At 47.2% G+C, this 24,128-nt stretch overlaps 1 protein-coding gene across 1 annotated transcript; it reads right to left on the reverse strand.

The window, feature by feature from the left end:
• Positions 1-16,170: 16,170 nt before the first annotated feature.
• On the reverse strand, positions 16,171-22,658 carry LOC112954443 (neuropeptide Y receptor type 2-like). Its single transcript, XM_026047632.1, has 2 exons — positions 22,559-22,658; positions 16,171-17,367 (listed from the first exon to the last, which is right to left on the reverse strand). The coding sequence occupies exon 2, from the start codon at positions 17,330-17,332 to the stop codon at positions 16,172-16,174; it is 1,161 nt and encodes a 386-aa protein (XP_025903417.1). The 5' UTR covers positions 17,333-17,367; positions 22,559-22,658; the 3' UTR covers position 16,171.
• Positions 22,659-24,128: the final 1,470 nt, after the last annotated feature.

A 24,128-nucleotide genomic window follows, 5' to 3' on the forward strand; every position in this document is an offset into this window, starting at 1 on the left:
TTGCCACAGACATGGGCTTTATCTTGGAAAAGTGATGTTAACAGCATGTAAATTATTTTAACTACGCTGTAATAGTATTTTAAGGAATAGGGAGGACTGCTATGCAGCAATACCTATGAAAAGCCTGAAGCGAGTTACAAATGGGTAGCTGCTCTCCTCTCCCCATACCACTTTATGTACCCCAAGAACAGAGAGACTGGAGATGAAACAAGGACTTTCCTCTTCATTTCACTGATAAATTACAAGGGGTACACAGAAAGAGTCCAAAAGACAACCACGCACAGTGAGCTACAGGTGACAGTGCTTATTTTCAAAGGATTGACTTCACGGTCTGTTTTAAGCAAATGAGACATGGCAGCAGATGATTAGTGGTTCGATCCAGCCCTGGCTCTCGCACTTGCAGAGCCTTCCAGGGCTCGGTGCCTCTTTCCATTCGATGAACATAACTCTGTCACGCAAGTGGTGTTGGGCCGAGGCCTCTTTTCCGAAGGGGATGACGTGTAATTTGATATAATCTCTGTGTGAGCTCACAGCCAGCACGAGTTTCCATGGGGCTTTCATGAATCTGCCCCCTGGGACTGGTGCTGTGCAAGACTGCTGCGACAAAGCAGCAAACGCTACAGGGAACTGCAGGGTTGTTTTCACAGGGGACCCGAGGGCTTAAAAACCTGGGGGAACCTGCTTAGAGCCCTGTTGACGTCAAGGGAGATGTGTGAGTAATTGAAGTGTGGTTTGAGAGTAAACAGATGCTTTATTTTCACTGCATCTCCTTACACATCTACCAGAGCTCCCATTTCATCACACCATTCATGTACTTCGTCCTGGTAGTAACTGCAACAGCGTGATAGAGCAGCAGAGGCGGATGGAAATGCCACAGGCAGAGAGAGATACATGGGCCTCAGTGCAGAAGGGTAAATGAGCTCTTTCCTGCACCCAGAGATGCTGTTATAAAGATGTTACTATTTTTAAAATGGCACCAGTGAAAAAGCAAATCGGGTTGTTTTATTTCTGTTGCATTCTGGTATGTCTGAGAATTGTTCGTAAGAACAAACACTGGGGATGTCAGAAACATATTTTTCAATGTTCTTAATTATATACACATCTTAAAATAGGGAAGAAGGGGTGAGAGTGCCAGTCATTTCCATTACCTCTCAGCTAGAGCTGCTGCTTTCGTTTTACTTTTTTATCATTATACTTTATGTATACAACAGACTTTTTGTTTTCCAGGCCTTATTTCAACTTCAGAGAAGCACTGCGTTCCCCCATGCTCCATGCAGACCAGTTATTCCAAGCACAAAGTTATCCTCCTATCAAAGCAGGGCTTAAGAGGAGACCGTCTTGAGTGCAGGGGCAAATAGGACTTACACTTGTTTATTCAGTACTCCCTGCCCATCTCTAAACTCCTATTGCCTTTCTCATGCACTTCTCATGAAGCTGAAGAAACGTTTCTCATGCAGTCCCTGCCGGACAGGGAGGACATCAGCAAACACTGTGGTGCCTTTGAGGAGGGGAAGATACAGGGTCTTAAAGGACTTGTCCCATAACTGAGTATCACACATGGGCATGGAGAAGGTTTGGGGGAGGTGGGAGTTACAAAACAAGACCTCAGCTCATTAGATCCTTCTCTTTTGGTTACAGCTCAGGTAACATGTGGCATGAGGCTATCACATGAGAAGAGAGCCTGGAAGTGCTACGCATGATTTAAATTAACTAGTAAGTGGAAAAGTATTTTCTTATTTCATCCAAAACAAAGCCACTGTTAAACTCAGAGAATAAATGCAATGATCTCTTTTATTCCTACAGGTTCATAAAAATTTCAATTTCTCAGATAGGCTGGTGTACCTACACATAATACTTGGGCGTCCTTAAATTTATAAAACTAAAGCAGCCTCTCTTCTTTGAAATTGCTCTGGTTTCTGAAACCCACATAACCAAATCTATTCAACAATAGTCAAATAGTCCCTATTTTATAGTAAGTGCAATGAACTTCTTTCAAAGAGCTTACATAAAACAGTTTCAAGACACTTATTCAAATTTTCTTAGCAAAATAGCAGCAATGATTCATGTTACTCCTCTATTGTACTTATCTCAGTAAAATTTTTAGCAAGGCTGAAAGGTGACTTTTGTATTTTAAAGGGAAATTTGATCTCTCCCATTTTTTCTACCCTTTCTACGGGTACAAAAGTATTGTTATTTTAGGTAATGAAAATAATGATAGCTACGAGAAATAGTTTGGTTAAAAAGACCAATATTGTCTGGAGAGTTCAGGAGGGAGAAGGAAAACACAGCTGAGAATGTGATACATTTATGTAAAATACTGAACAAAGCACAGAAAGGGCTAGGAAGTGTTTGCACTTCTTACTTTTTCATCACAGTTGAAGGAAAAGGGAAACTTTTGAAATTGAAATGAGAATGGAAAATTTCAATTTCATTCAGAGTTTGGAAATGAAATCGAAGGGTATGCATTTTAAAATAGGAAGAAAAATCCCCAGGCCTGTGGCCTGACAATCCCAGAGCAGCACAGTGTCCAAGAAGAAGTGAGTGTCCTATGGATAACGTGATAACTTGGAAAACAGGGTCAGAATAAGGAAATAGGTGCTAAATGACTTGCTGCTTTAAGTGCAAGCTCTCTGCTCTCTGAAGGACTCAGAAAAGTTCCCCATGCCTCTCTGCCCCTACCAGTCATTTACAGAGGGTTGTATGGAGCTGTTTGCTTTTAAAAATATTTTCTCTCTATAAAAATATTTCTCTATAAGCTCTTGAATGTATTATCTTTAAATAAACATTGTTGTCATACTCACTTCTTGCCTCAGAAACATGAGGAATAGTTTGTGACAGGCCCTGTGATGGCTGGAGTTTTCCCCCGAGAGCTGGGGAAAAGAGTGTCCCAAAGCGACGGGGGTGTTGAGTTTTCTCCCTCCCGTTGCAAGCTGCGTTTAATATTTGCTGGCAAAAAAAAAAAAAAAGAAAACCATGGAGCTCTGAGCACCCTGGCTCTGCTGTAGCTGCCAGGGAATTACTGTGTGGAAAGCAAAGGTTGGTGGCAGCACCGCAGCTCCGATGTCCCTTCCAGCATCGCCAATAGGGGCAGGGAGCACAGCCAGCAGGAGATAACGCCTCCACTCTTTAACGAACAAGTTAATGAGTTTCAACCACGTTGTTTTGGGTTTCTTTTTTTTTCTGTAGTTGCTGTTTCCAGAGTAATGTGTTTGCCCAGATCCTTTCACAGCTTGTGAAGTACAGAAGTGCGTTTCAGTGAGGGTAAATACATTCATTAGTGAGGAACCGCCACTTAGGAAGCTGTCACCTCGTGAAATTAAAGCATCCTTTGTGCTGTGCCTTTGGAGTGTGACAAGCTTGACTTGGTCTACAGGTTTGTGAGAGAAAAGCTACCTGGGGACTTGGCATTTGCGGTTGCTGCCCTAATATGACACTTCCCCGGCAACAGCAGTACAATTTTTGGCATTAGTTAGGTCACGAGGTAGGTAAACAGTGCGTCTCACCACCCATTGATGATGAGGACACAGAGGAAAAGGAATTAACTACCTGAAGATCAGTATCTCATCATCTGCTGAGGTTACTCCCTGGTTCACACAGTTCATTGACTCTGGCCCCATCTTGGTCAGCTTTGGAAGTAAAAGAAGATCGGGATTAACAAAAAGAGAATGACTCTGCAACAGTGAAGTCTGTGGAGGCTCTTTCCTATCTGCTGCAGCTTTCAGCACGCCTGCATCCCTGAGAGCTCAGAGCATCGTATGACATTTGGGCTGCCCTAAAATTTTCTCAGCCCCAAACTGATGGACTGGATGCAGAGGCAGACACCAGCGGCCGATTCCCATCCCCTGGAGAGCCCTGCAGCTTCAGCTCCGCGGCACGGGGAGCAGCGCGGGCGCTGCAGAGGGCAGGGCTCCCTGGCCCCTTGCCCTCACACGCTGCTTTCTCAGAAACCCTCACGCAGCGTGAGGAGAAAAGGGACTTGTCAAATCCAAATTAAGGTCCTGGCCTGTATTTTCTGTTCAAGAATAGCTAAGGGCTTTGCCTACAATGCAGACAAAAGACCGGCATGTTGCTCACTTAGCTTTAAATTAGCTGGCACGGGTAGGGATTTGGTACGTGGAGCTGCAGCAGCAAACGCCACTGAAGGAGCTGTGTAGATAGAGACTCCTTGGGGACACCGCACGGAGCTGCTCCTGCCACGTGCTGCTCCTCATGCCTGCAAGGGCAACGCAGAGTCCGAGAGGTTGCCAGAGACCTGGCAGCTCTCTTCACTGCAGGGTGCACGTGCTGCAAAAGGCAGCCCTAGTGCCAGGGGTCAAGAGAGGAGGCCAGAGCATCCCTGCTCCGACACCACACTGCTTCTGCCAGCAGTGAGCGGTGAAGCTGTGCGGGTTGGAGGCAGCAGAGCCTTCCCAGAGCCGAGCTGGGATTGCAGAACAAGCTCCCACAAGTCCAAGGAAGCAGGACAAAGTTCACGAATTTCTGCTCCCAAAGCAGCAGGGCTCTGGGGCTTTTGTTGTTGTTTTTTATGTTTTGTTTTCTGTTTTATCTTTCCTCCTGAAAGACAAATATTATATACTGTTTTAAAGATAACCTACCAGAAGACAACCACACGCAATCCACACACATCTTCCCCTAGAGAGACCATGGAAGACAGACGGACATGTGAGAGGCGAGTGCTGCTGGGAGGAGCTCGGCTCCTGCAGCGATGCTGGCGGTGCAGCTGCTCTGCAGTGTAGAGGGCAGATGTGAATCCCTCCGCACATTCTCCTTCTATGATCCTGTTTGCTTTCTGATGTATTGAAGGCATATCTGGGATGCTGCCAGCTTGTACCACAGCTGGACCTCCACCAGGCCAAGAAAGGAAGCCTCCAGCTTCCCCATCCACATCACCAATGGCTCGCACCACACAAGAAGCAGCACACGACCTTGGAAGGGGGCAGTTTTCCTGAATGCAGAAAGCAGTTCAGACTGTCACATACAAAACATGCAATCCTGGTCTCCGTGATGCTGATCTGGTGTCAAACCGTGCAGCAAAGGAGAACGCAGCACCCCAAGAGTTCAGATTTTTAAGGTGCCATTCTGAATAACTGCCTCTCCTGCTGTTTGAACAGGATAATGCCATTACTGAGTGCAGTTCTGCTGATCTTCTCACCACTATCCTCTCCAAAGGAGAGAATACCTGAGTATTAAAGTTTACACCCCCTGCATGGGATCTGCCCACTAGCTCTCACCAATCCCATCTCCTCCCCTTTCCATTCAAACCTAACCTTAGCACCTTCAGCAGTTGTCTCTTGATTAAAAGAACTGAAAGGACTTTGAACCATGGCCCAGCTTGCACAACTGGGCATTTCTAAGTGCTTGCAAGTCGCTGGCAAGGACGCCTTGGAGTCCCTTGGCATCTTCACCGTTCCAGAGGGCAGAACAGACCCTTGGCAGCACAGTCCACGTGCAGAGACACAGCCAAGCTGCCTCCTGCCTTCAAAGCCCCAGCTTCTTACGGGGGTTTTGTGGATTGTAAAGTACTTAGATATCCAGCTGCAAAGTCACAGCCCCCTGTAGTCCTGAAACTTTCATGCATCAGCATCCTTGCCCAAATCCCTCCGTGCTTTGTTCTAACGAGCACTGGCTTGTTCAGACAGTCTCCTCTGAAAATATATGGCAGGAAAGTGCCAGCCAAAATAATTTCTTTGTTGTACTGCAGGGGCTGCACCTGCTTCTTAATGCTGGAAGGTGTCTGTATCACATCCGCTAGCACCATCACACAGGAATAGAAGGAATGGGCTCAGTTCAGACTAGTGCTAACTGTAAAACTCAAGAAGAGGCAGCAGACATCCAAGAGAGAAGTTCTTAATACAGCACCGTGAGCTAACCAAATGCCAACAGTACTGTAGAGTAAGAATTTTAGATGAAAATAACCTGATAATAAGTCTGTATATGCCTGCAACTATGGACTGCAAACACCAAATCAGACTGAGTTGCAACCAATGCAACTTCAAAGATATATTTTTCTTTAGAAACTTTTTTTTTGCCTTGCTTTTATAAATGACCAATCATGTGAGGACGTAACTGAGTATTTTTTTGTCACAGGACTGGCATTCTAGTTTTTGAGTTGATGTAGTGAAAGGTGCATATGTGGGTAAGTAGGTTATTCATTTATTTCTTGTAGGACAGTAGAGGTTTTAAGAAATACAGGAATGCTAGATATGATGAGAAGAATGTGACAAAGGGAAAATACAAGAAAATACAGAAAAAAAAAAATCCTGCTCAGAGTAAGGTCTCTTCTTCTTTGTAATAATAACCCTATAAGGAACCAAGGGGAACCCACAACCTGAAACAGAACTTGAACAGGTCGAGTAGTAATGAATGCATTGGGGGAACAAGGAGAGCCTGCTCCAGCTCTTCCCTTGACAGGCCTCCCACGAAGCTGGTGTCGTGGCTCTTACTGCTTGTTAATGAGAATCTCTGCCAGAGCTCAGACTTGAGATTTAACAGTGCAGAAGTAGGTTAAAAATTCCTGGGAGGGGACAAGAGCCTTTAAGGAAAATAGAGAAATGGGCTGCTAACAGTCACATCTTCTGGGATGTCCTGTGGTGAAATGTCATTTTTAAGATACTATTCCCTAGAAAGCCAATTACCTTCATACCCCACAGCTCCAAAATCCAGAAAGTGCCAGTAGGGTGGAAAGCTCCATTTAACTTGTTGAATTTCAACAAAATTTGCCAGAAGGGTCAAGGTCTACAAGATGTTATGTTTGGAGAGTTTTGTGTAAGTACACAGCAGGTAGGGAGCAAGACTTCATTCGATACCAGAGACAAGCAGGCGACAGTAGGCCATGAGGAATCTTGGCTTTCCTAGTTCTGCAGCTCACAGAGCTAATAGATTTGTTACCAGCTGCAACTCACATTTCCACAGGGAGCAGTTCATACACTGGAATCCAGCCTCTGGGAATGTAAAGCATTTTGAGAGCCTTGAGAAAGGAGAAAAGGTATTTTGAAAAAAAAAATTAAAAAAAAAAAAAAAGAGAAATAAATGTCCCTGCCAATAACTGATGCAACACAGACTGCAGATCAGTGAAGACGTGACCCTATAAACCTGATCATAAAAGCCAAGACACAGCAGTCTGCTTTCTGGCTTTCTAATCTGGCTGTGATAGATGATCTGCCCCAGGAGGTCACCTCCACACAGCTCCGAAATTTCATTTTTTGTCTTGCTGATTGGAGGGGGATGCACGTTACACTGTCGGTTTGCTTCGAAGCAGATGTCCCATCCTTCTCTCCAGGCTATTCACCGGTGCTGCAGCCCAGATATTGTCGCCTTGCAAGTGGTGTTAGCAGAGGAAACTCCTTATTCCAGTTGCATATCTTAGCAATCACCAAGGAGGGAAGTACAAGATAACACAAGACAAGAGTAAGAGTTGGCTAAAAATTGCTGGCATTTTTTTTTTAATTAGCCACTTGGAGCAGAAAATAACTATGTGGGCATTTCTTTAGAATTATTCCTGTCCAAACAATCCAAAAATACTTTATGAGCAGTGGAGCAAAGCCTGTGGTCATTCTTCCATCAATACTCGTGTTCCACATTGAAAACAAGAGTTACTACTGAAAAATGCTGGATGCTGTGGCTGTTAGCAGTCCTCCCACACCTACATTCACAAATCATTATTCTTTTGAGAGTCTAGAAAAAAATACAACTGCAAACTCAAAATCTTCTTCTCCATGAATATTTATCAAATCTTTCCGAGGAAGGTCTGCCTCCTTAATACACAACTGATGGAAACAAAATTGTTTTAAGATGTGTTCAATTATAATGCTTTTTACTGTAGAAGCACCTGCAGTTAGCACATGCAAAATGTTCTACAGGCCTCCCATGCAGTAGCTATTGCCCTGTTTCCCAGGTAGGGAAGTGAGGCTCTGTAGTTTAAGATAAGCTCATCTAGCATTTCACTAAGCTGAAAGACAACAGGCTGAATTTTTTACTTTCTTTCTGCAATATGAGGAAGTATGACACCATTGGCAAGGGTAAGTTTGGACAGGGTAAGTGATCCATGGCTTCCTGTCATCCCTTGTTCCTGGAGAACAGGACCACATAGGCGCTCGTTCTGTGGTCACATACAACTACATGTGTGAGACAACAGTTGCAAGGTGTAAAACTCCCAATGACCGATACAATTGCAGGGAAATGTTTGCCTTGGGATTGTTTTCAGCTGTGAGGAGCAGAGCTGCAGAGTGCTGCTCTGCTTTACCCATATAGGAGCAGAGCATCCAAATCACTCTGCTAACAGCGGAATGAAGACCCTGGTCTCCTGCCACAGCATGGAGGCAGCCACTGTGTTTGGAAAAGACCAGATGCTAATTCCTGCATTCCAGTATATACAGTGATAGCTCCAAGAACTCAATGTTTCTCCAGAACCCTTTTACCTTCTCCAGTCCTTTTGTTTACCTGTAAATATTGGCTATTGAACATAAAAGGTTCAGAGAAGAGCTGCAAGAAGAAATAGATGTGAGCCCTTTGAGGACGGACAGACAGAAATGGCTTCTTTTAGTGTAGAGAGGTTGGAAGGGAAGCATGATAATATCCTTTAAAATATAAAAAGTGTTGCACAGAAATTAATAAGCTGTAGATCTCATCTACCAGAAGACATGAAGTGATGGACTTGGATTTCAGTAAGGAAGATTTATAGGTTAGGCTTTAGACTGTGCTGAGAGTGTGTGGGATTTCCATCCCAGGAGCCTTCACAGAGATGAGACAGTTTAGGCAAAGGAAGTTCAAGTCCTTCCATTTATTTTCTATATTTTTTTAATAGTATAAACAAAATTAAAATACCCTGTAACATTTGACCACCGTTTGGGAAATCAATGGGCAATACTTTGATACCTGGATTTGAGAGAGATAAATTCTTGCCAGGTTGTTGCAACCACGTGGGATACAGTGAGTTAACTCATGTCCTTTAATGACATGATTACAAAGCCCAGCACTTCCCAAACAGACCTCTGGGTATTGCAGACCCAACTCCCACTGGTTTTGCACAAAACTGGTCGGAATCTCGCGCAATGAAGGACTGCTGTGCCAGGCAGGCTCCACATATACCAACTAAGCCTGTGCTTTTGCAGAAGACGTCTTTGCTACTCCAGCCATCTCACATTATTGGGCTCCTTCAGGAAACAGACTGTTTCAATCAGTTCTTGCTACACTAGTTTTGCTCCAATAGCTTTGCTTCACTGCCTGCTGTAGGGTTGTCTCTGAGAGTTGGGACCTGCTTTTGAAATTGCTTTGATTCCTTTATCTAGGCTAGGTAACAGAAATGGGATTTCACATAGCAAAGTTGTCAGCAACAAAACTGGACCAAAAATGTCGCGCTGCTGTGTGAATGGATTTTCTGGAGTTCATTTACATATCCGTGGGCTGAGCTTGACCCCAGAGATTAGCTCCTAGCAATTCAAACCCTAAATTATTGTTTCAATAATCATGTCTGGATTCCCGTCTGAACTCAGCTGCCATTCCAGGAAGCCAGTCACACTTTACCCTGAATTCGTTGCCTGAATTTGGTATCACTGCGTGCACATCCACCAAGCCCTCAGCTTTGACTGCCCCCTACCCAGTTTTTACATACGAATCTCTTGCCAATTCCTCTTTTGAAGGTTTTTGTTTCTGCTTCTCAGATCTTGGCTGACTGGAGTGCAACCACGCTGTGTGCTGATTGCAGCTGGCAGGTGGATTAGAGCACATTCAGATGGCTGTGAAATGCCTCTGCTAGACAGAAACGGCAGAACAAGCGATTATTTCACCATGAAGAGCCCAGAAACTTAAGCAGACAGTCACACTGAGAAAGACAAGCTGAGGAGCGTGCAGACATCAAGCGCTTCTTGCTTACGCAAGCCCCAAGAGCTCTCAGCAAAAGTTTGGGGGATCTGCTGCCAGTTCCCTCCCTCCTCAACAAAGCCGGTTGATTTCTGTGAGGTGCAGGATGTTCTCAAATTCTTCCAAAATATGTGGGAGCGACAGTTGCCAAGTAACGGAGAAGCTCATTGCTCTTTTCTTGAAATGCAGAGCGCCTCATTTTTTTCTGTCACATAGAAATGGACAGATGAAGCTGTGATTTAGGACACTAGTCTAGAGTTAGGATCTTTTGAATCTCAGCCTAAAGCGTAATAAATCATCAGAACCAGAGTTCAAGGAGAGGCAGGGGTCTCACTGCCCATGTGGCTTTGGACTTCATGAACAAAACTGGAGTTGTGTTTTATGAACCAATTCAATAATCAGTATAATAAGATGTTGTCAGGAAGCCATCAAAGCTGCAGGAATAGACAGAGAGCATGACATTTTATCAAGACATACCCTTCTTCATCACATACTTAGAAGGCCTCATATGGCTGATCTCAGGCAAGGCTGGAACTTCTAGTACGAAGCAGAGTTATCGTGTAAAACTGATAAATCCCACTTCTTCACAGGAATTGGAAGCATAATTCATCTCTTTATGATATTTGTGGAATTAGACAAGGTTCAGAGAAGGGCAAAAAAAGTGACCAAGGATGAAGGAGCTGCCTTAAGAGGAGATAATAAAAAGACACTGACTTCAGCTGGGAAAGGAGAAGGCTGGAGAAAGAATGTAGGATCAAGTTTTACAAATAGAGAAGGCAGTGGGTAAGCTGGACATTGAACTGCTGTTAGCAAATCCACAGTACTGGAAGCAGAGGATATTTGCTGAAAATAGTAGGAGATCAGTTTTAACATGTAAAAGAATGTAATTCTTCTCACAGAGGGTAGTGAATTGGGGAATTTCCTGCCATGGGAGGCGTGGAAGCCAAAAGGATTGTGAGGGTCGTGAAGCGGACAGACTCATTGGCAGAAGGTCTAGAAGTGGATACTAAAAGGTGTAGGTCCCATCTATCGTCTCTAATTCAACCACTGTGGATGCTTTTAGGACTATGATGGGAATGGACAGGAGAAAGTGGCCACATTGGCGTGCTTCCCCTCAGCAACATCTCCTGTTGCCTCTGTCTCACACTGCATATCATGCGTGATACATCCAATTTTTGCTCTTTTTTTTCTCATTTGTCTCTCTCTTGATAGGAGCCTTGTTCCTCCTGCACCTTGGCAGCACACACTCCACTTTCCATACTACTGATCAAGGCCCCAGCACACCCCAGTAATCTACTCCATGCTTCATTAAGAAAGACTTATTCAACTTAAAATTTCACCCAGGAGCACATCCTGTCCTTAATATCTTGAACTCTTGCTCTGTGACCCATTAGCACCTTCTTCCTTCCACATGGCAGCAAAGAGAAGCATCTCGTAGCTGAGCTGCACGCGCGTCCTGGCGACAAACGGTGTCTGAAAGTTTGTGACACATTAGCAGAGCGGCACGGTAACAACTCCATGCTTATGCACTTCAATAAGCTGGTTATAAACAAAAGGTTTTCTCCTCTAATGTTCACAGGCTTTGCTACGACACTAGAGAGGACTGAACATAATGAAGATCTCCTCCTGTGAGCTTCATGAGGCATCCGCACTATTTCTTTTGTACTCATTACACTGAACAGAACATAAGACCAGAAAAAGCATTCTTCGCTGGCTATAAATCATGAGTGGCACTAAGGTATTGCTATTAGCAGCAGAAAAACGCTTTCCTCCCACAGCCTTATTCAGACCCATATACATACAACACTTAGGCAAGCGGAATTGGTATGTCTGGATAGAAAATTAAACGGAGGTTGTGTTGTCTGAAGATAAATTGGTGCCTCCCGCGGCATGTGTGAGTGACTTGGTCTTTTTCTGATTTGTCTTTTAACTTACAAAACACTGAGAGAAGAGATAACAATGAGCTTTAAAAATCTACCCTTCTTCCCATCCCAGGCCCTCTTAAACGAATCCCGTCATTGAAATGAGCTCAAAGAAAAGATAAATGTTCTGGCAGTAATATGCAGTATTATTTTTGGCACTTGAAGAATCTCAGGCTAGATAAGGAAAAACTGAAAGAAAGACAAAGTTTTACGTTTTTCTAATGCAAAGGACCAAATTCTGCTCACCCATCTGAACCTACAGTCCTTTCCTTTTTCAGATTATTGCAGTAATTCCTGATTTTCATCAGGTTAGCTGATCTTGAGACATTAAAAGAGAAGCAAATCCAGACGTTCAGAGACCCCAGTGAAGTCACTCAATAGCAGTGGCAAAGGACAACAAAGGCAAGCAAAGGAAGCGCCGACTCCACGGCTCTACAGCTGCTGCCCAAACGGAAGGTTAATTTAGTTGCAGACTCTGTTAGCTGTAGCAATGATAAGATTAACACCTTGTACCAAGGGAAGCTCAGAGCTGCGTGTGACCTCCTTTGGCAGCACCTCACTCCAGCCCATGTCTCATTAGCATTCGCTGGAGGAACCGCTTCTTCCCACATCTCCTGTGTATTTCCCTACAGAGCCTTTGTGGAAAGCTCCGAGCGCTGTTTCTGCTGACCCATTTATGGGCAGATTGAATAAAACATCCACCATTTGACATTGCTCACTTGGGCTGCTGTGGATCATGCATCACCAGGAGTCTGGGGGGAGCCTGGTCATTGCAGGAGCACACGGGTCTTCCTCCTAACAGGGCCTTCACTAGAGGACCCAGCTCATTGCTTTAAATACTTGTTGTATACATTGCCTTAAAACAGCAAAATGTTAAAAAAAAGTAAAGAACAAAAAGCTTTATTCTTTATTCCTAAATATACGTTCACTTGTTATAGATATATCTATTTTGGAAACCAAATGGAAAGAGAGTTTCAAAGCAATCTAGGTGATTTAGAGGCAAAACTTCCAGTAATCATAGAGCCTCCTGTGCCCTAAGCACAGCCTCTGCTCTGCAAATCTCTGTGTGCTCTGTCAAGCCCAGATGTTTGATAAGAGACTGAGGGACTCCTGAGAGCCCTTAGTCTATAGTAAGAAGCTAAACTTATTAATGCTGCTGTTTTTAAATGACCGTGTTGCCACCTCAGAGCTACTGTTGTATTCTTCTGGCATGAGTGATGATTGCTGGGGAAGGTTAGAGACATTCCCACCTGTGGTTTCCATTCAAAGCTAATTATTTGATAGGGATCACTTGGCGATTAAGAACTGCTGTTCCTTTGAAACCTACAGGACAGGATTTGTGTGGTGTCATCAGAAAGAGTTTTCTCAAATGGAAAATAAGTATTTCTTAGGGAACTCTGAGTTGCTCACCTAAAAGCTGTGAAATACCCCCGATCAGGTTAGTGAAGGGACATTTAGAGAATGATGTCTATAAGAATGGGAGAAGCCTCCTGGAACAACACTGTTCAGACAAGTTTCGATGACACACCTGGTGATTTCATTTTTGTCACTTTTTTTTTGGTTAATGAAATAATCCTATCCAAATCAACTTTTGATAAGAAGTTCTGGTCTCTTGCTTCCACCTTCTATCATTCTCGCTTTGGGAATGAAGACTAAGGCCGCTTTCCTTCACTCAAGCCACTGGAGTTTTCCACAGCCGTTGTGTGCAAACAACCTAGAGCTGTTTTACCTTCCTGCCCTGGATATGGAAGGATGTAACTGTTTCCAATAGCAAGGAAAAAAGGCTGCAAGCTTGGAGACAGAAATCCCTTAGTAAACCTACATGGCTGTATTAAACAAAGCAAAGAGAACTTTGCTCACGTGCTGCTTTTCAAGTAAATAGTTCTTCCCTTCCAGTTTGTTCCAGCATAAGAATCTCTCAGCCCTGTAAATGCCATTGCCAGTATTTATTTGTGAAGACCTGGGACCTATTTATTTATTTATCCATATTTAGTTTAAAAGTCTGGGCTCGAACTTAGAACAGTCATTCATAATGTCATTATCTGCTGGCCTCTGCAGTCAGACGTTGTGTGCAGTGTCACAGGACAAAACCTTTGGCAACGCCCTAGAAGAGCAATTTAGCTCCTCATCCATCTCAGCTGGCAGCGTGACTGGCTCCCAAGCTTGCATTGCTGAATGTGTTGTTTTACCCTGACATATATTATTGAGTGTTAAATCACTTTCTGAAGTGTTTATTGGTAATAGTTGAATTCTTTCCACCCATTTAGGCTGCTTTTAAAAAAGATAAACATTTTCTTGTATCCTGGAGTTTGATGGAAACACATAGAGAATTCCTTGGGAGGGTGGATCGTTTAAATGAAGAGTTCATTAGGTAGGAAGAGCATTAGCTGGGATTGTGGTAGAACATCCTCCTCCCATCAGGATAAAACAGCAAACTCCCACTGCTGTGCCAAGGCACTTAATGTGAAGTAACAGTTGACTTATGTCTCCTTTCTCCTATTATGTCAGTATTTGGTCTGTCAGAAAGCAGGTGACCCTTTTACCAAAACGTTGCTGACTTCCTGAGTAGGGTTCTCGTAGATCTTGAAGCCCCTGCAAAGAAAATCATGGGCTGCAATCTGGACAATTATGTGCTGGGCATCAGAATTAAGTCACTTGGCATCAGCATGTCCTGATCTCCAAGTATGGAACGTGGTCAGCAGCCCCTGCGTGGCAGTGATGTCTCTCTGGAAAGAAGCCAACACTTTCGTGTACCTTTTAGGAAAATGGAGCAGAGCATCAGTGAACACAAATAAGCAGAGAGATTAAATTCATCTAGTGTGGCAACCTGAAGCTCAGCTGGGGAACAAGGACTAGAGGCGGCTCAAGTTGGGAAGGAGGCAGGAAAGTAGGATTTCAAATAAGCCCTTTGGCCCAAGTTCATCCCCCAAGGACTCTAGATGTGACAGCCCAGCAGGCTGATCCAGGCTCAGTGCTGTCAAGTCCAGTTAGCCCTTGTCCTTGATCTGGTGAAGACCTACAAATCAAAGTTTTTCTTTTCATTTTATCTTTAATGAGAAGGTCTGCTGAGCCTCTATCCTGCATCTGGGAGCTACTATCCAATCTGATGAACACCGACTTTTGAGACAAGACAAACGATGAGCTGCTGAGATCACAGTAGCAATCAAGCCTCCTTTGATGGCAGAGCTAAAAATACGCTCCCCAGCTGACAGAGTCTAAGGAAGGAGAATGCATGGTTGGATTGACATCTTCCTTTGTCTCCTTGTCTTCTTCTGCCAGAGGACATTACCTCTGTGACAACCATGCAAGCGAGTCACTTCTATGTTCTGAATGGAAGCACCCACATACAGACCCCTGCTACCTCCAACCACAGCTGGAGTGAAGCTTTATATCCCTCTGAGTGCTTTGGGAATGGGCCATTGCAAGTCTCACTTCTCTTACTGCTCTGGCACCTGGTGAGTGTTGCGTGGTAGGAGCCACATCTCTGCATCACATCTCAATCACCTTTGCCAGTTCCCTTGGTTCAGTTTCAGTCTGCTGGACAAGTCCTGCTGTCCAAGCTCCTTCCTTTCCCATCAGTTTCTCTGCTGGCTCTGTTCCTTGCAAAATCCAGAGCACTGGGTTATGAGCAACGTGACTAGTGAAAAGACGGCCCGGAGAGGTGCCCTCACAGCCTGGCTTTGGCATTTGTAAAGCGGGCTGCTAAGCAGTGTCACTGCCACCTCCTGGGCTCTCTGGCACAGGAGCTCCTCCCATGGGCTGTGAATGCAGCCGCATTCACACACGGTGCAAGCGGTGAAGGCTGCACAGCCTCAGCTTGCACCCGCCTGCTCCCCTCGACCTGCCTGCAGGCAGCAGCACTAAGCAGCCCGAGGGGCTCCAGGAGAACGCAGCTCTCCCTCCCCTTGGAGTAATTAGCTTAAGATGGATCAATAAGGCTTCTGCATAGGAGACACTTCAAACGAGCAAGCACACACAGCAGGTAAAGGGATATGGGATGTACCGAACGTGGCCCAGCCTCAGAAGGGACCCTGTTCATTCTTCACCACATGTCAGAGGGTAAAGGCTAGAGCAACACCCTTTTCCAAGGGGAAATGGCAAAAAGGGATGTTTCACTGGCTAAATGGAGCCTTCTCTGTATGGCATTGTTCAGGATTCTGCATGCAAAACCCGAACTCAGAGAAAGAAAGGTTTTTTTTTTTCTTATTTTTTTTCTCCAGATTTATTGTTTTACACCAGATTTATTGTTTTGAGGAATACAGGTGGATGTTTCTATGTGGCTGCAGTAGCTATAATGTTTTGGCAACACAACGTTTCCCCTAAAAAGGCATTCACCCGAGAATGTCCCAAGGGATCAGTCAGCTTCAGGCCCAGACGTGGATGTCCCATCTCTAAACCTCCGTTGGCAGCTGCCCATTGCCAGCAGACTGTTTGAAGCTCCCATTTAGGGTGTTAGCTCTGAAGACGTACGACCTCCCTCTGAGGGAGCCTTCAGTGTGGATGTTTTCTGGCTTGTTCTGGCAACGGAAGAACATAAGAAAGCCATTACGGTAGTTCTTGTTCATCCATCCGTAGAGCAGGGGGTTCACAAATGTAGAGCACATGGCCACCACATGGAAGACAGTGTACAGGAGTTTGTATTCGTGGAAGATAAGAACCAGATCAAGATCGATGGCAAGCTGGAATATGTGGAAGGGGAGCCAACAGACCGCAAATACCATAACTACCATCACTAGCATTTTGGTCGTCTTCCTTCTCCGGCACTGGCTTTCATTCCTAGAGGTGGGACTGACGTGATTTTTCAGCTTGAACCAGATCCTGGTATAGGCGTAACAAATAATTGCAAGAGGAAGAACATACTGCAGGAGGAGCATGGACAGACTGTAAATAGTGGCATCTCTGTTATTGCCAGAAGGCCATTTTTCTGAGCAGACAGCCATTTTGAGGTTGATGGATGGGATTTCCTCATAGCGGTACTCTCTGAAGATGGCCAGAGGACCTGCTAGGACTGCTGCTGCTAGCCACATAACGGCTATGATTGTGAAGCTGAGCTTTTTGGAAATTCTGCTGTCCAGGTGGAAAACAATGCATCGATACCTATCCAAGGCAATCACAGTTAGGGTGAGTATGGACACATGGACACTCAGAGCTTGAGCATAAGGGACCAGATGACAAAGGACAGCTCCAAATTTCCACTCATCCAGCAGTGTGTACACTAGGGTGAAAGGCAGACAGAGAGTATCAACCATGAGATCTGCCAGGGCCAGGTTAGCTATGAAGAAGTTGGTGACAGTCCTCATAGTCTTGTACTTCACTATGATGTAGATGACCAAAGAGTTGCCGATGAACCCCAGCAGAATGATGAGGGAATAGGCAGTGATCAGAACAATCTGGACCCCCAGGATCTTGGTGCTGTCCATCATAACACTGCGGGAAGCAGAGAGATGGTGGCCAGGTGTCACAAAGTCCTTGGCATGCCAGCCCTGAGGCAGCTTCTCATCTAATGGCTTCTCCATGGTGAGGGTACCGTTGGATCCCTCCAGTGGTCCCATGAGTGGCCTGAGCCTTTCAGTTGGGAGGAGGGTGTCTAGAATGCAGACAGAAGAGAAGTAAGAGCACAGGACACAGCAGCGCATCTGCAAGAGCTGAGCCTCAAGTGGTCCCGCATGGCATTTCAGAACAAATAGCAGCCACATCCTCCTTCCTTATCCCTTACCCTATAGACTTCCTCCCACTGAACAGCCTGTCAGCTCTGACACCAGAATTCATGCAGCTTTTCACAAGAGTTGCTCAGATTCTGATTTTTTGAACTGAACAGGAAAAAAAACCCAAACCAACCAGTGCTAGGCTGATAGACAGAAAAGATCTTCAGCTCATGGAGTCCCTTTGCACATTGATGCTCCTGCTCTTTTCGGTTGGCTTTGCAAAACAGGGGAACTGCTTCAAGCAAGTCAAAATTTTGGAATTTTTTGGGAAAGGACAGAAGAAATCGATGATGGTGTCAGTCATCTTTAAGGAGACCTGCTTGCCTACAAGCCTGCCCTGAGCCTTAATTCCTAAGGACCGGGAAAGAGGAAAATCCGCTGGACATTCTCAAGCTCAGAGTGTTCCTCTTTACCTCCCGCAACACTTTCTCTCCAGATCATGCACCCTGTTGTTTTTTCAGGCTCTCTTGGTGTGCCTTTCTGTCTCTCATTTCTCACCTCTCCAGGTGACAGCCCAATTGCTGTGGGTGCAGCCCAGTCGCTGCACCCATCTCCCACCTTGCTCCTGCTGAGAACGCTGCCTCCTGTGCACCCAGGCTCTCAGCAGCGTTGCACAGCAGTGCACTGCAGCATGCGTGGCAGAGCAGTGCAAGGCAGCAGGAGCTGCCAACAAGCAGAGCTGCACGGGAGCATCCAGCCCGCAAAAGGTCCAAGAGCAAAAGCTGTGGGGCCAGGGAGCCTCCATCCACCCAGTGCACAAATATCTGTGTGAAAGCAGCGATGGGAGCAGGGAGCCCAACTGATGATCCAGAACTGATTGAATCTGGAACCCACAGCTGGTGGTTGGTGCCGTCTAACAGCAGAGTGTTGTCACAGCAGGGGTTTGATTCAGTGCAAACACGGGGTGAGAAAAGCCAGCTCTGCTCCTTGCTTCTTCCCTGCCTTGCCTTGGAATTGCTGCTGGGGTCATAGGGAGGGGTGGGCACATCCCTGCACCTCTTCTCCCCTCTCAGCACCGTGTGTGGGGCCCCAATCCTCACCACATATTACAGCAGAGGAGAGTCCCCGCTCAGCCGAAGCAGGACACTGCAGAGCAATGCCCTTCCAGCATGGGGAGAGAAGGAGGTGATGCCCTGCCAGGGAGGGAGGGAAACGTGGGGTTTAAACAACGCTGGGAAGGAGGGGCAGCCTCCTGGCACCTTCTCAAGCTCCTTAAGAAATGAACTGCTCTGGTTTTGTACCAAGTGGGACATAAGCACTGCCAGCCAGGTGCTGTTGTGCCTCCTCCTGCAGGTCCTTGCCCTGTGAGCAACATGTTGGAGGACAAATGGAGCGTGGGGAGGGAGGATGCTCTACCTGTCTCTGTGGGAGTGCTTTCATTTAACCTAGTACTTCAAACAAACAGAAGAAAATAAATGTGACAAGATGGTAAAGGAGGCTGCAATTAGATTGTAACAAATAATAAATTGCTGCTTGCTCTTTTATTAGTGCCCAGAAGGACTGTGATCCCCCTGGGGAAGCTGCTCCACGAATCTGCACGACTGACTGCAAACCTCATCCCTGTCAGAGGTCCTGCCCCTACACTCGCTGTCTCCTACTCTTCCCCTGGCTGCTGGCTCATCTGACCCTGGCATCCGCTGGTCACTTTATGCCAATGATTCCCACAATGGAAGTTGCTGGACTGTGGAAATGAGGACCGTATAGCCACCTCTAAGAGGGAAGGTAGGAAGGTAGCTTTAATCAGCAGAGTAGAAAAGTGAGCTGAAGAGGGGTCTCAGACCTCCACCTCAGAGCTGCCCCCAGCCCTGGCAAGTTAAGACCAAAGCAAAAAGTGGTTACAACTTCTAAGGTGTTGCAGGGACAAAAAGGCAGAGCTACAGGACATATTTAGTGCATAATCGCCCTGTCAGGGCCAGGAGAGCTGGGGAAAAGCAGCCCTTTGAGAGGTTTATACTGCATCCCTTGTAGTTCCTGCCCTGCCAACACAGCCAGGCAGCAGGTCCGTGCTTCTGCTCAATGGGATCATCTCCACCTCCACCTGCCCGTGCACCAGGGGCTGCAAGTGGCAAGTCATCAAGGCCAGGGCATTGGGGACAGCGAGTGTCCTGGAGCCACAGTGGCTCCCATTTACCTGCAGGATCCATGTCCTGGCATGAGGCCAGGCCACACACTCTTCCCTTTTCCCTTCTCTCACCCACCAAGTGGGTGCCAGTTCCCATGTCTGAATCTCAAGCGATTTCCTTTCACTGGAGGCTGGCAGCCATTCGCCATCTGAGAGGAGCCAGGAACATCATGGTTATTGAAGCTGTTTCACTTCCTAACAAAATGGCCTTAATGGAGTTATTATTTGATTTGCTTTGCTTTGTTTTTTTTCCTAGGGGGAACTATTAAAAATCAATTAAGGCTTTTTAATTAAGAGACAAAATGGTAATAATTATTGCTTCCACTCCATTGCCTGCCTGCAGGTCTCAGGGGAGGTGGTGAGAGTGGACCAAGGTCCATTCTAGCTGGTAATGGAAATGCTGGCATATGAGGAGGCTGGTGCTGAATCCCTGTTCCCATGCCTGGTTAGGTAGAAAAATCCTCAGAGCTGAGAACCTGCTGCTTTGAGGAGAGAAAAACAGAAGAGCAGACCAGGAAGAGGCAGAAATATTGCCCTTGGCCCTTTTCTCAATGCTGGGCTGCCATGGAGGGACACAGAGAGCCACCTCTGATGGACAAGGCAATGCTTGGACCGTGCCCAGCACAAAGACTGGGCAAGGGAGAGAGGGAGGGAAGTGCCTGTTCACATGATATGGGGCAACAGGAATCTCATCCACACACCCAAATGCCAAATCTGCCATAGTGAAGCTCAAAGTGACCCTCTTGCAGTCCTAACAGGTCTCATGGTCTGAGACCTGGCAGGCCACGTCCAAGTCCAGAAGAGCCATCTGCAAAGCCTGGCAAGGCTGGGAAAGCAGGGATGGGGGGCTAGGCAGAGGGCTGAAGAAACCACAGCTTATTAAAATTGCTCATTCTCACCCAAGTAGCTTGGGTGCGATTGGAGTAGCTCCAACCAGCAGGCACAGAGTGTGGGGACAAGGGGCACAGAAAAGAGGGGGACAAGGGTGAAGCCGCTCAGAGAGCAGTTAGGGACCAGGAATCCTATCACAGTTGTCCTTAGACTGGGAGAGGGAGTGAGGAAACCAGATCAGCCCCTTTGCTCTGCTCCAAGTCTGGCTAAGAGCAACCACAACCTCTTTCTACAGGAGGGGCGTGAGGGCTTAGCCTGATGGATGTTTTCATGTCTTGCCTCACTAATTTATTCCATGCTGTGTCTTTTCTCCGTGACAGCTCAACTCCATGATACTCCCTCATCACTGTCCAAGAAAATAAGAGGAGGACTGAATTCAGCTACCTGAGGAGACAGCAGCAGTGTGAGCAGGTGACCTTCTACCACTCGTGCAGCAACTCATCTTGCCCCCAGCCCTCTATCAGTGGAGTGTCCATGGCACACAGGTACGAACCCATCCCCAATCACCAGCATTTAGTCCTCACCCTGGGGCAGGTGCTCCCTACTGCAGTGCTGAAGAAGAACTTTGTGCACTTCGTTCCCCTGTGGCGCCTGAGATGCAGCTGTGCTCAGTCCTGTACCCCGGGACAGCACGCAGGGGAGCAGAACACAACTGAGATATGGAGCTTAACCAAGCTTGGGAGCAGCCCAAGTCTCCTAGCACCATGTCCTGTGCTAACCATGGGAGCACTCGGCATCTCTCAGGATAAAACCAAACTGTGTATCTGAACATAGATTTCGGGAGCTGCATGAAAACACAAAATGTGACTGATGGAGCAGGGAGAATTTTGCCCTCTCTGTGCCTTCAGAGCAAATAGCAACTCTGGAGTGATTCCCTGACGCCAAAAAGCAGATAGAAATTGCCCCACATCCTTGCATCTCCAGGGAAAGAGTAATTGCCCACTATGAGTCTGCCACAGAAGTGTGTATATAGCAGAAGGAAAATCCCTCCCATCTGCCCATCCTCTGCTGCACTTCTGTAAATGTTCATCCCCGCATCCATGCTGCAACCACCTCTCCATGGGAAAGAGAGAATAGAGGCCAACATGAGGATCCATCCCTCTGGACACAGCCTGGAGCACCCAAGCTGTGCTGGTGCTGTCTGGGCGTTGGGGATGCTGCGATGGGGCCGCGCTACGTGACAGGGTCTGCAGAAAGCAGCAGACAACCTGGTGGGAGCAGCTCAACTGATGTGGGGCACTGCTGCCTCCTGCAATGTAGGGGGCCAGGGGTAGACAAGGCAAAGGAGGGGAGGGAGAGAACAGCCCTGCTAACAGAGTAACAAGGCAGCAAACTCAGCATCTTGCTTCGATAGGAGCTATAGGCTGAGTTTATAGGTGAAATGCGAACTGTGACGGGACTTTAAGAGACTGTTCCACGTCAGCAGCAGCAACTGTTCTAAACATTAACATGCAACAAGTCAGGAGAGAGATCAGGCAGTGATTTTCCTCCTGCAACGTCCCATCTCTCTTTGCATCTTTTGGATTTGTCCTCTTGTGGTCCCGCACATCCTGCTGCACGTTGTCTTTGGGGCACTGATCTCTGGCAGCAAGCGCTGGGTACCAGCAGCGCGTGCCGTCCTGGTAACAGCACAGAGGAGCTGCCAGGAGGTTTGTATCCAAGCCACGAGGAGGCAGAGCACGGGAGAGATGGAAACGTCTCCGGCAGCTGTGCACCCCAGCCCCACACTTGCAGCACTCTGCTTTACATGCCTGGTTTCTGCACAGCCCTGGAGCAACCTGCTCTCCTGACCCCTCTCCCTCCGCCTGCTGCTTCCCAAGCTCCTGACTTCAGTGTGGGACCAGCTCAAAACTCCCCTGTCTGTATTTCTTGCACACTCTTCCAGCTCTCGGGGCTGCCAGCCCCAGCATTCAGCCTCCCAAGGATGCTCTTATGAACTCTACATGGTTTTGGTAGGGCCAAATGCTGACCCCGTATCAGCCCTGCCACTCAGCTGAGCCCTCCCCGACCCACCTGCAGAGGCCAGGGCGTCCTCCTTGTTCAGGAACCAAGTCGCTCACCTCGAGTTATCGTCTCATCGCCGGCCGGGACGCGCGCTCTGTCCTCCCCACTCTCAGGGACTCAACCTGTAGCAAGTGGGTGAGAAGCACTTTTCCAAACTGTCCTCGGAAAAAGGAGGATGTCCGTGGGGAGCTGGGCTGCTTCGTCGCTGGGGTTGGCTTTGGCAGCCCACCCGTGGCACCGGCGAGCAGCCTCTTGCAGGGCGAGTGGCAGCCCCCGTCTCAGGGAGCTGGATGCTCCGGGAGCTCCTGGATGAGAGCAAGGCAGGGAGCGTGTGTTTAACAAACAGAAAGGGAAAGGGGGAGGGAGCCTGCTGCTGCTGCCGCTGTTTATACAGTGTTCAGCCACTGAGGGGCTTCTTGCATCGAGGAGAGAGCAGCTTTTCCACCACATCCCGCTCCCTCTCGAGGGAGAAGTGGTGGGAGCGGGTGGTCTGCAGGCCCCTTGTCTTGGCCGCTGACGTGGGCAAGTGTCTGTCTGCCCTCGCGTAGCAGCTCTCCCGTCCGTCCAGGCCATGAGCTCTGTAGGGACTGGCTCAGTCATGTCCAAGAGGGGGTCTCCCTAGTAGAGCAGGAGCTCAGCAGGTCCTGAAGGCAGCAGAGCCTTCATCAGCTGTTCCCCATCCACCTCTCCTGCTGTCTTGGGGTTTGCACAGTGCCTGGCACCACAGCAGGCTGCCTCTTGGGAAAGGCCTTTAGGTACATGAGTGATGCGAAAAAGAAGTTGAGATCAGAAATTCCCAGATACTTGGCAATGCTAAGTCTGTCCCAAAAGCCAGATTCAAAGTGGACCTAGGAAGTGGGGTGAGTTGCTCTTCTGGAGTGCTCAGGATTGTGCATGCAAACGGAGCAAGAGTGAAAGGCATAAGAGCAGCACCCTTGTGCTGCTGGAAAGCCAAGGTAGCGGGAAGCCAGGAAAACACCCTGTGGTCAGCCCAGGGAAGCAGGAGAAAGGCACCTTCCTACCCAGCCAAAGGTTTCACCTTCAAAGGGAAGAAGGTATGGGATTCCCACCATCTGATCTCCACCGCACACAATGTGTCTGTGAGCTTCCAGCAGGCCAGGAGCGGGAGATGCTCCCAGAGGCTGGGGAGGAAAAGATCTCTGCTCAGCTTTCAGTAACTGCAGGGAGAAGTTCATCGGTGGAGTTCTACTATTCAGCCCCGCACCGGGCTTCGGTTTCCTTTCCTTTGTGAGAACGGAAACCAGGAGGGCTTTCATCTGACTTCTTGTGCCACAAAACTCTTGATACCCAGGAAGAAAAGAAGAAAGCTCAAATGACTCAGCAGGAAAAAAAAAAAAAGAGGGGGGGGGGGGGGGGGGGGGAAATAAAAACCTTCCTGAAATAAGTCACCCTGGAAGTGGCACCGAAACCCAACACTTGGATGAGAATCCAGCCCTTCAGGAAGGAAAGCTGTTGCCAGACCCATCGTGATAGACCAGAAAATCCAGCCGCTCTTCCTAAGTCACCATGCCCAAGACTTTTGCTTCTTCTCCCTCTTGTTTTCCCCAAGGCTTTTCCTTTTACAGTGAAAAGCTAAGAGCTGTGAACTCCTCACTGCTGGGTGGG

This window comes from Nothoprocta perdicaria, unplaced genomic scaffold, assembly GCF_003342845.1.
Source record: "Nothoprocta perdicaria isolate Ctin4 unplaced genomic scaffold, notPer1 scaffold_5, whole genome shotgun sequence".
NCBI classification, from domain to species: Eukaryota; Metazoa; Chordata; class Aves; order Tinamiformes; family Tinamidae; genus Nothoprocta; species Nothoprocta perdicaria.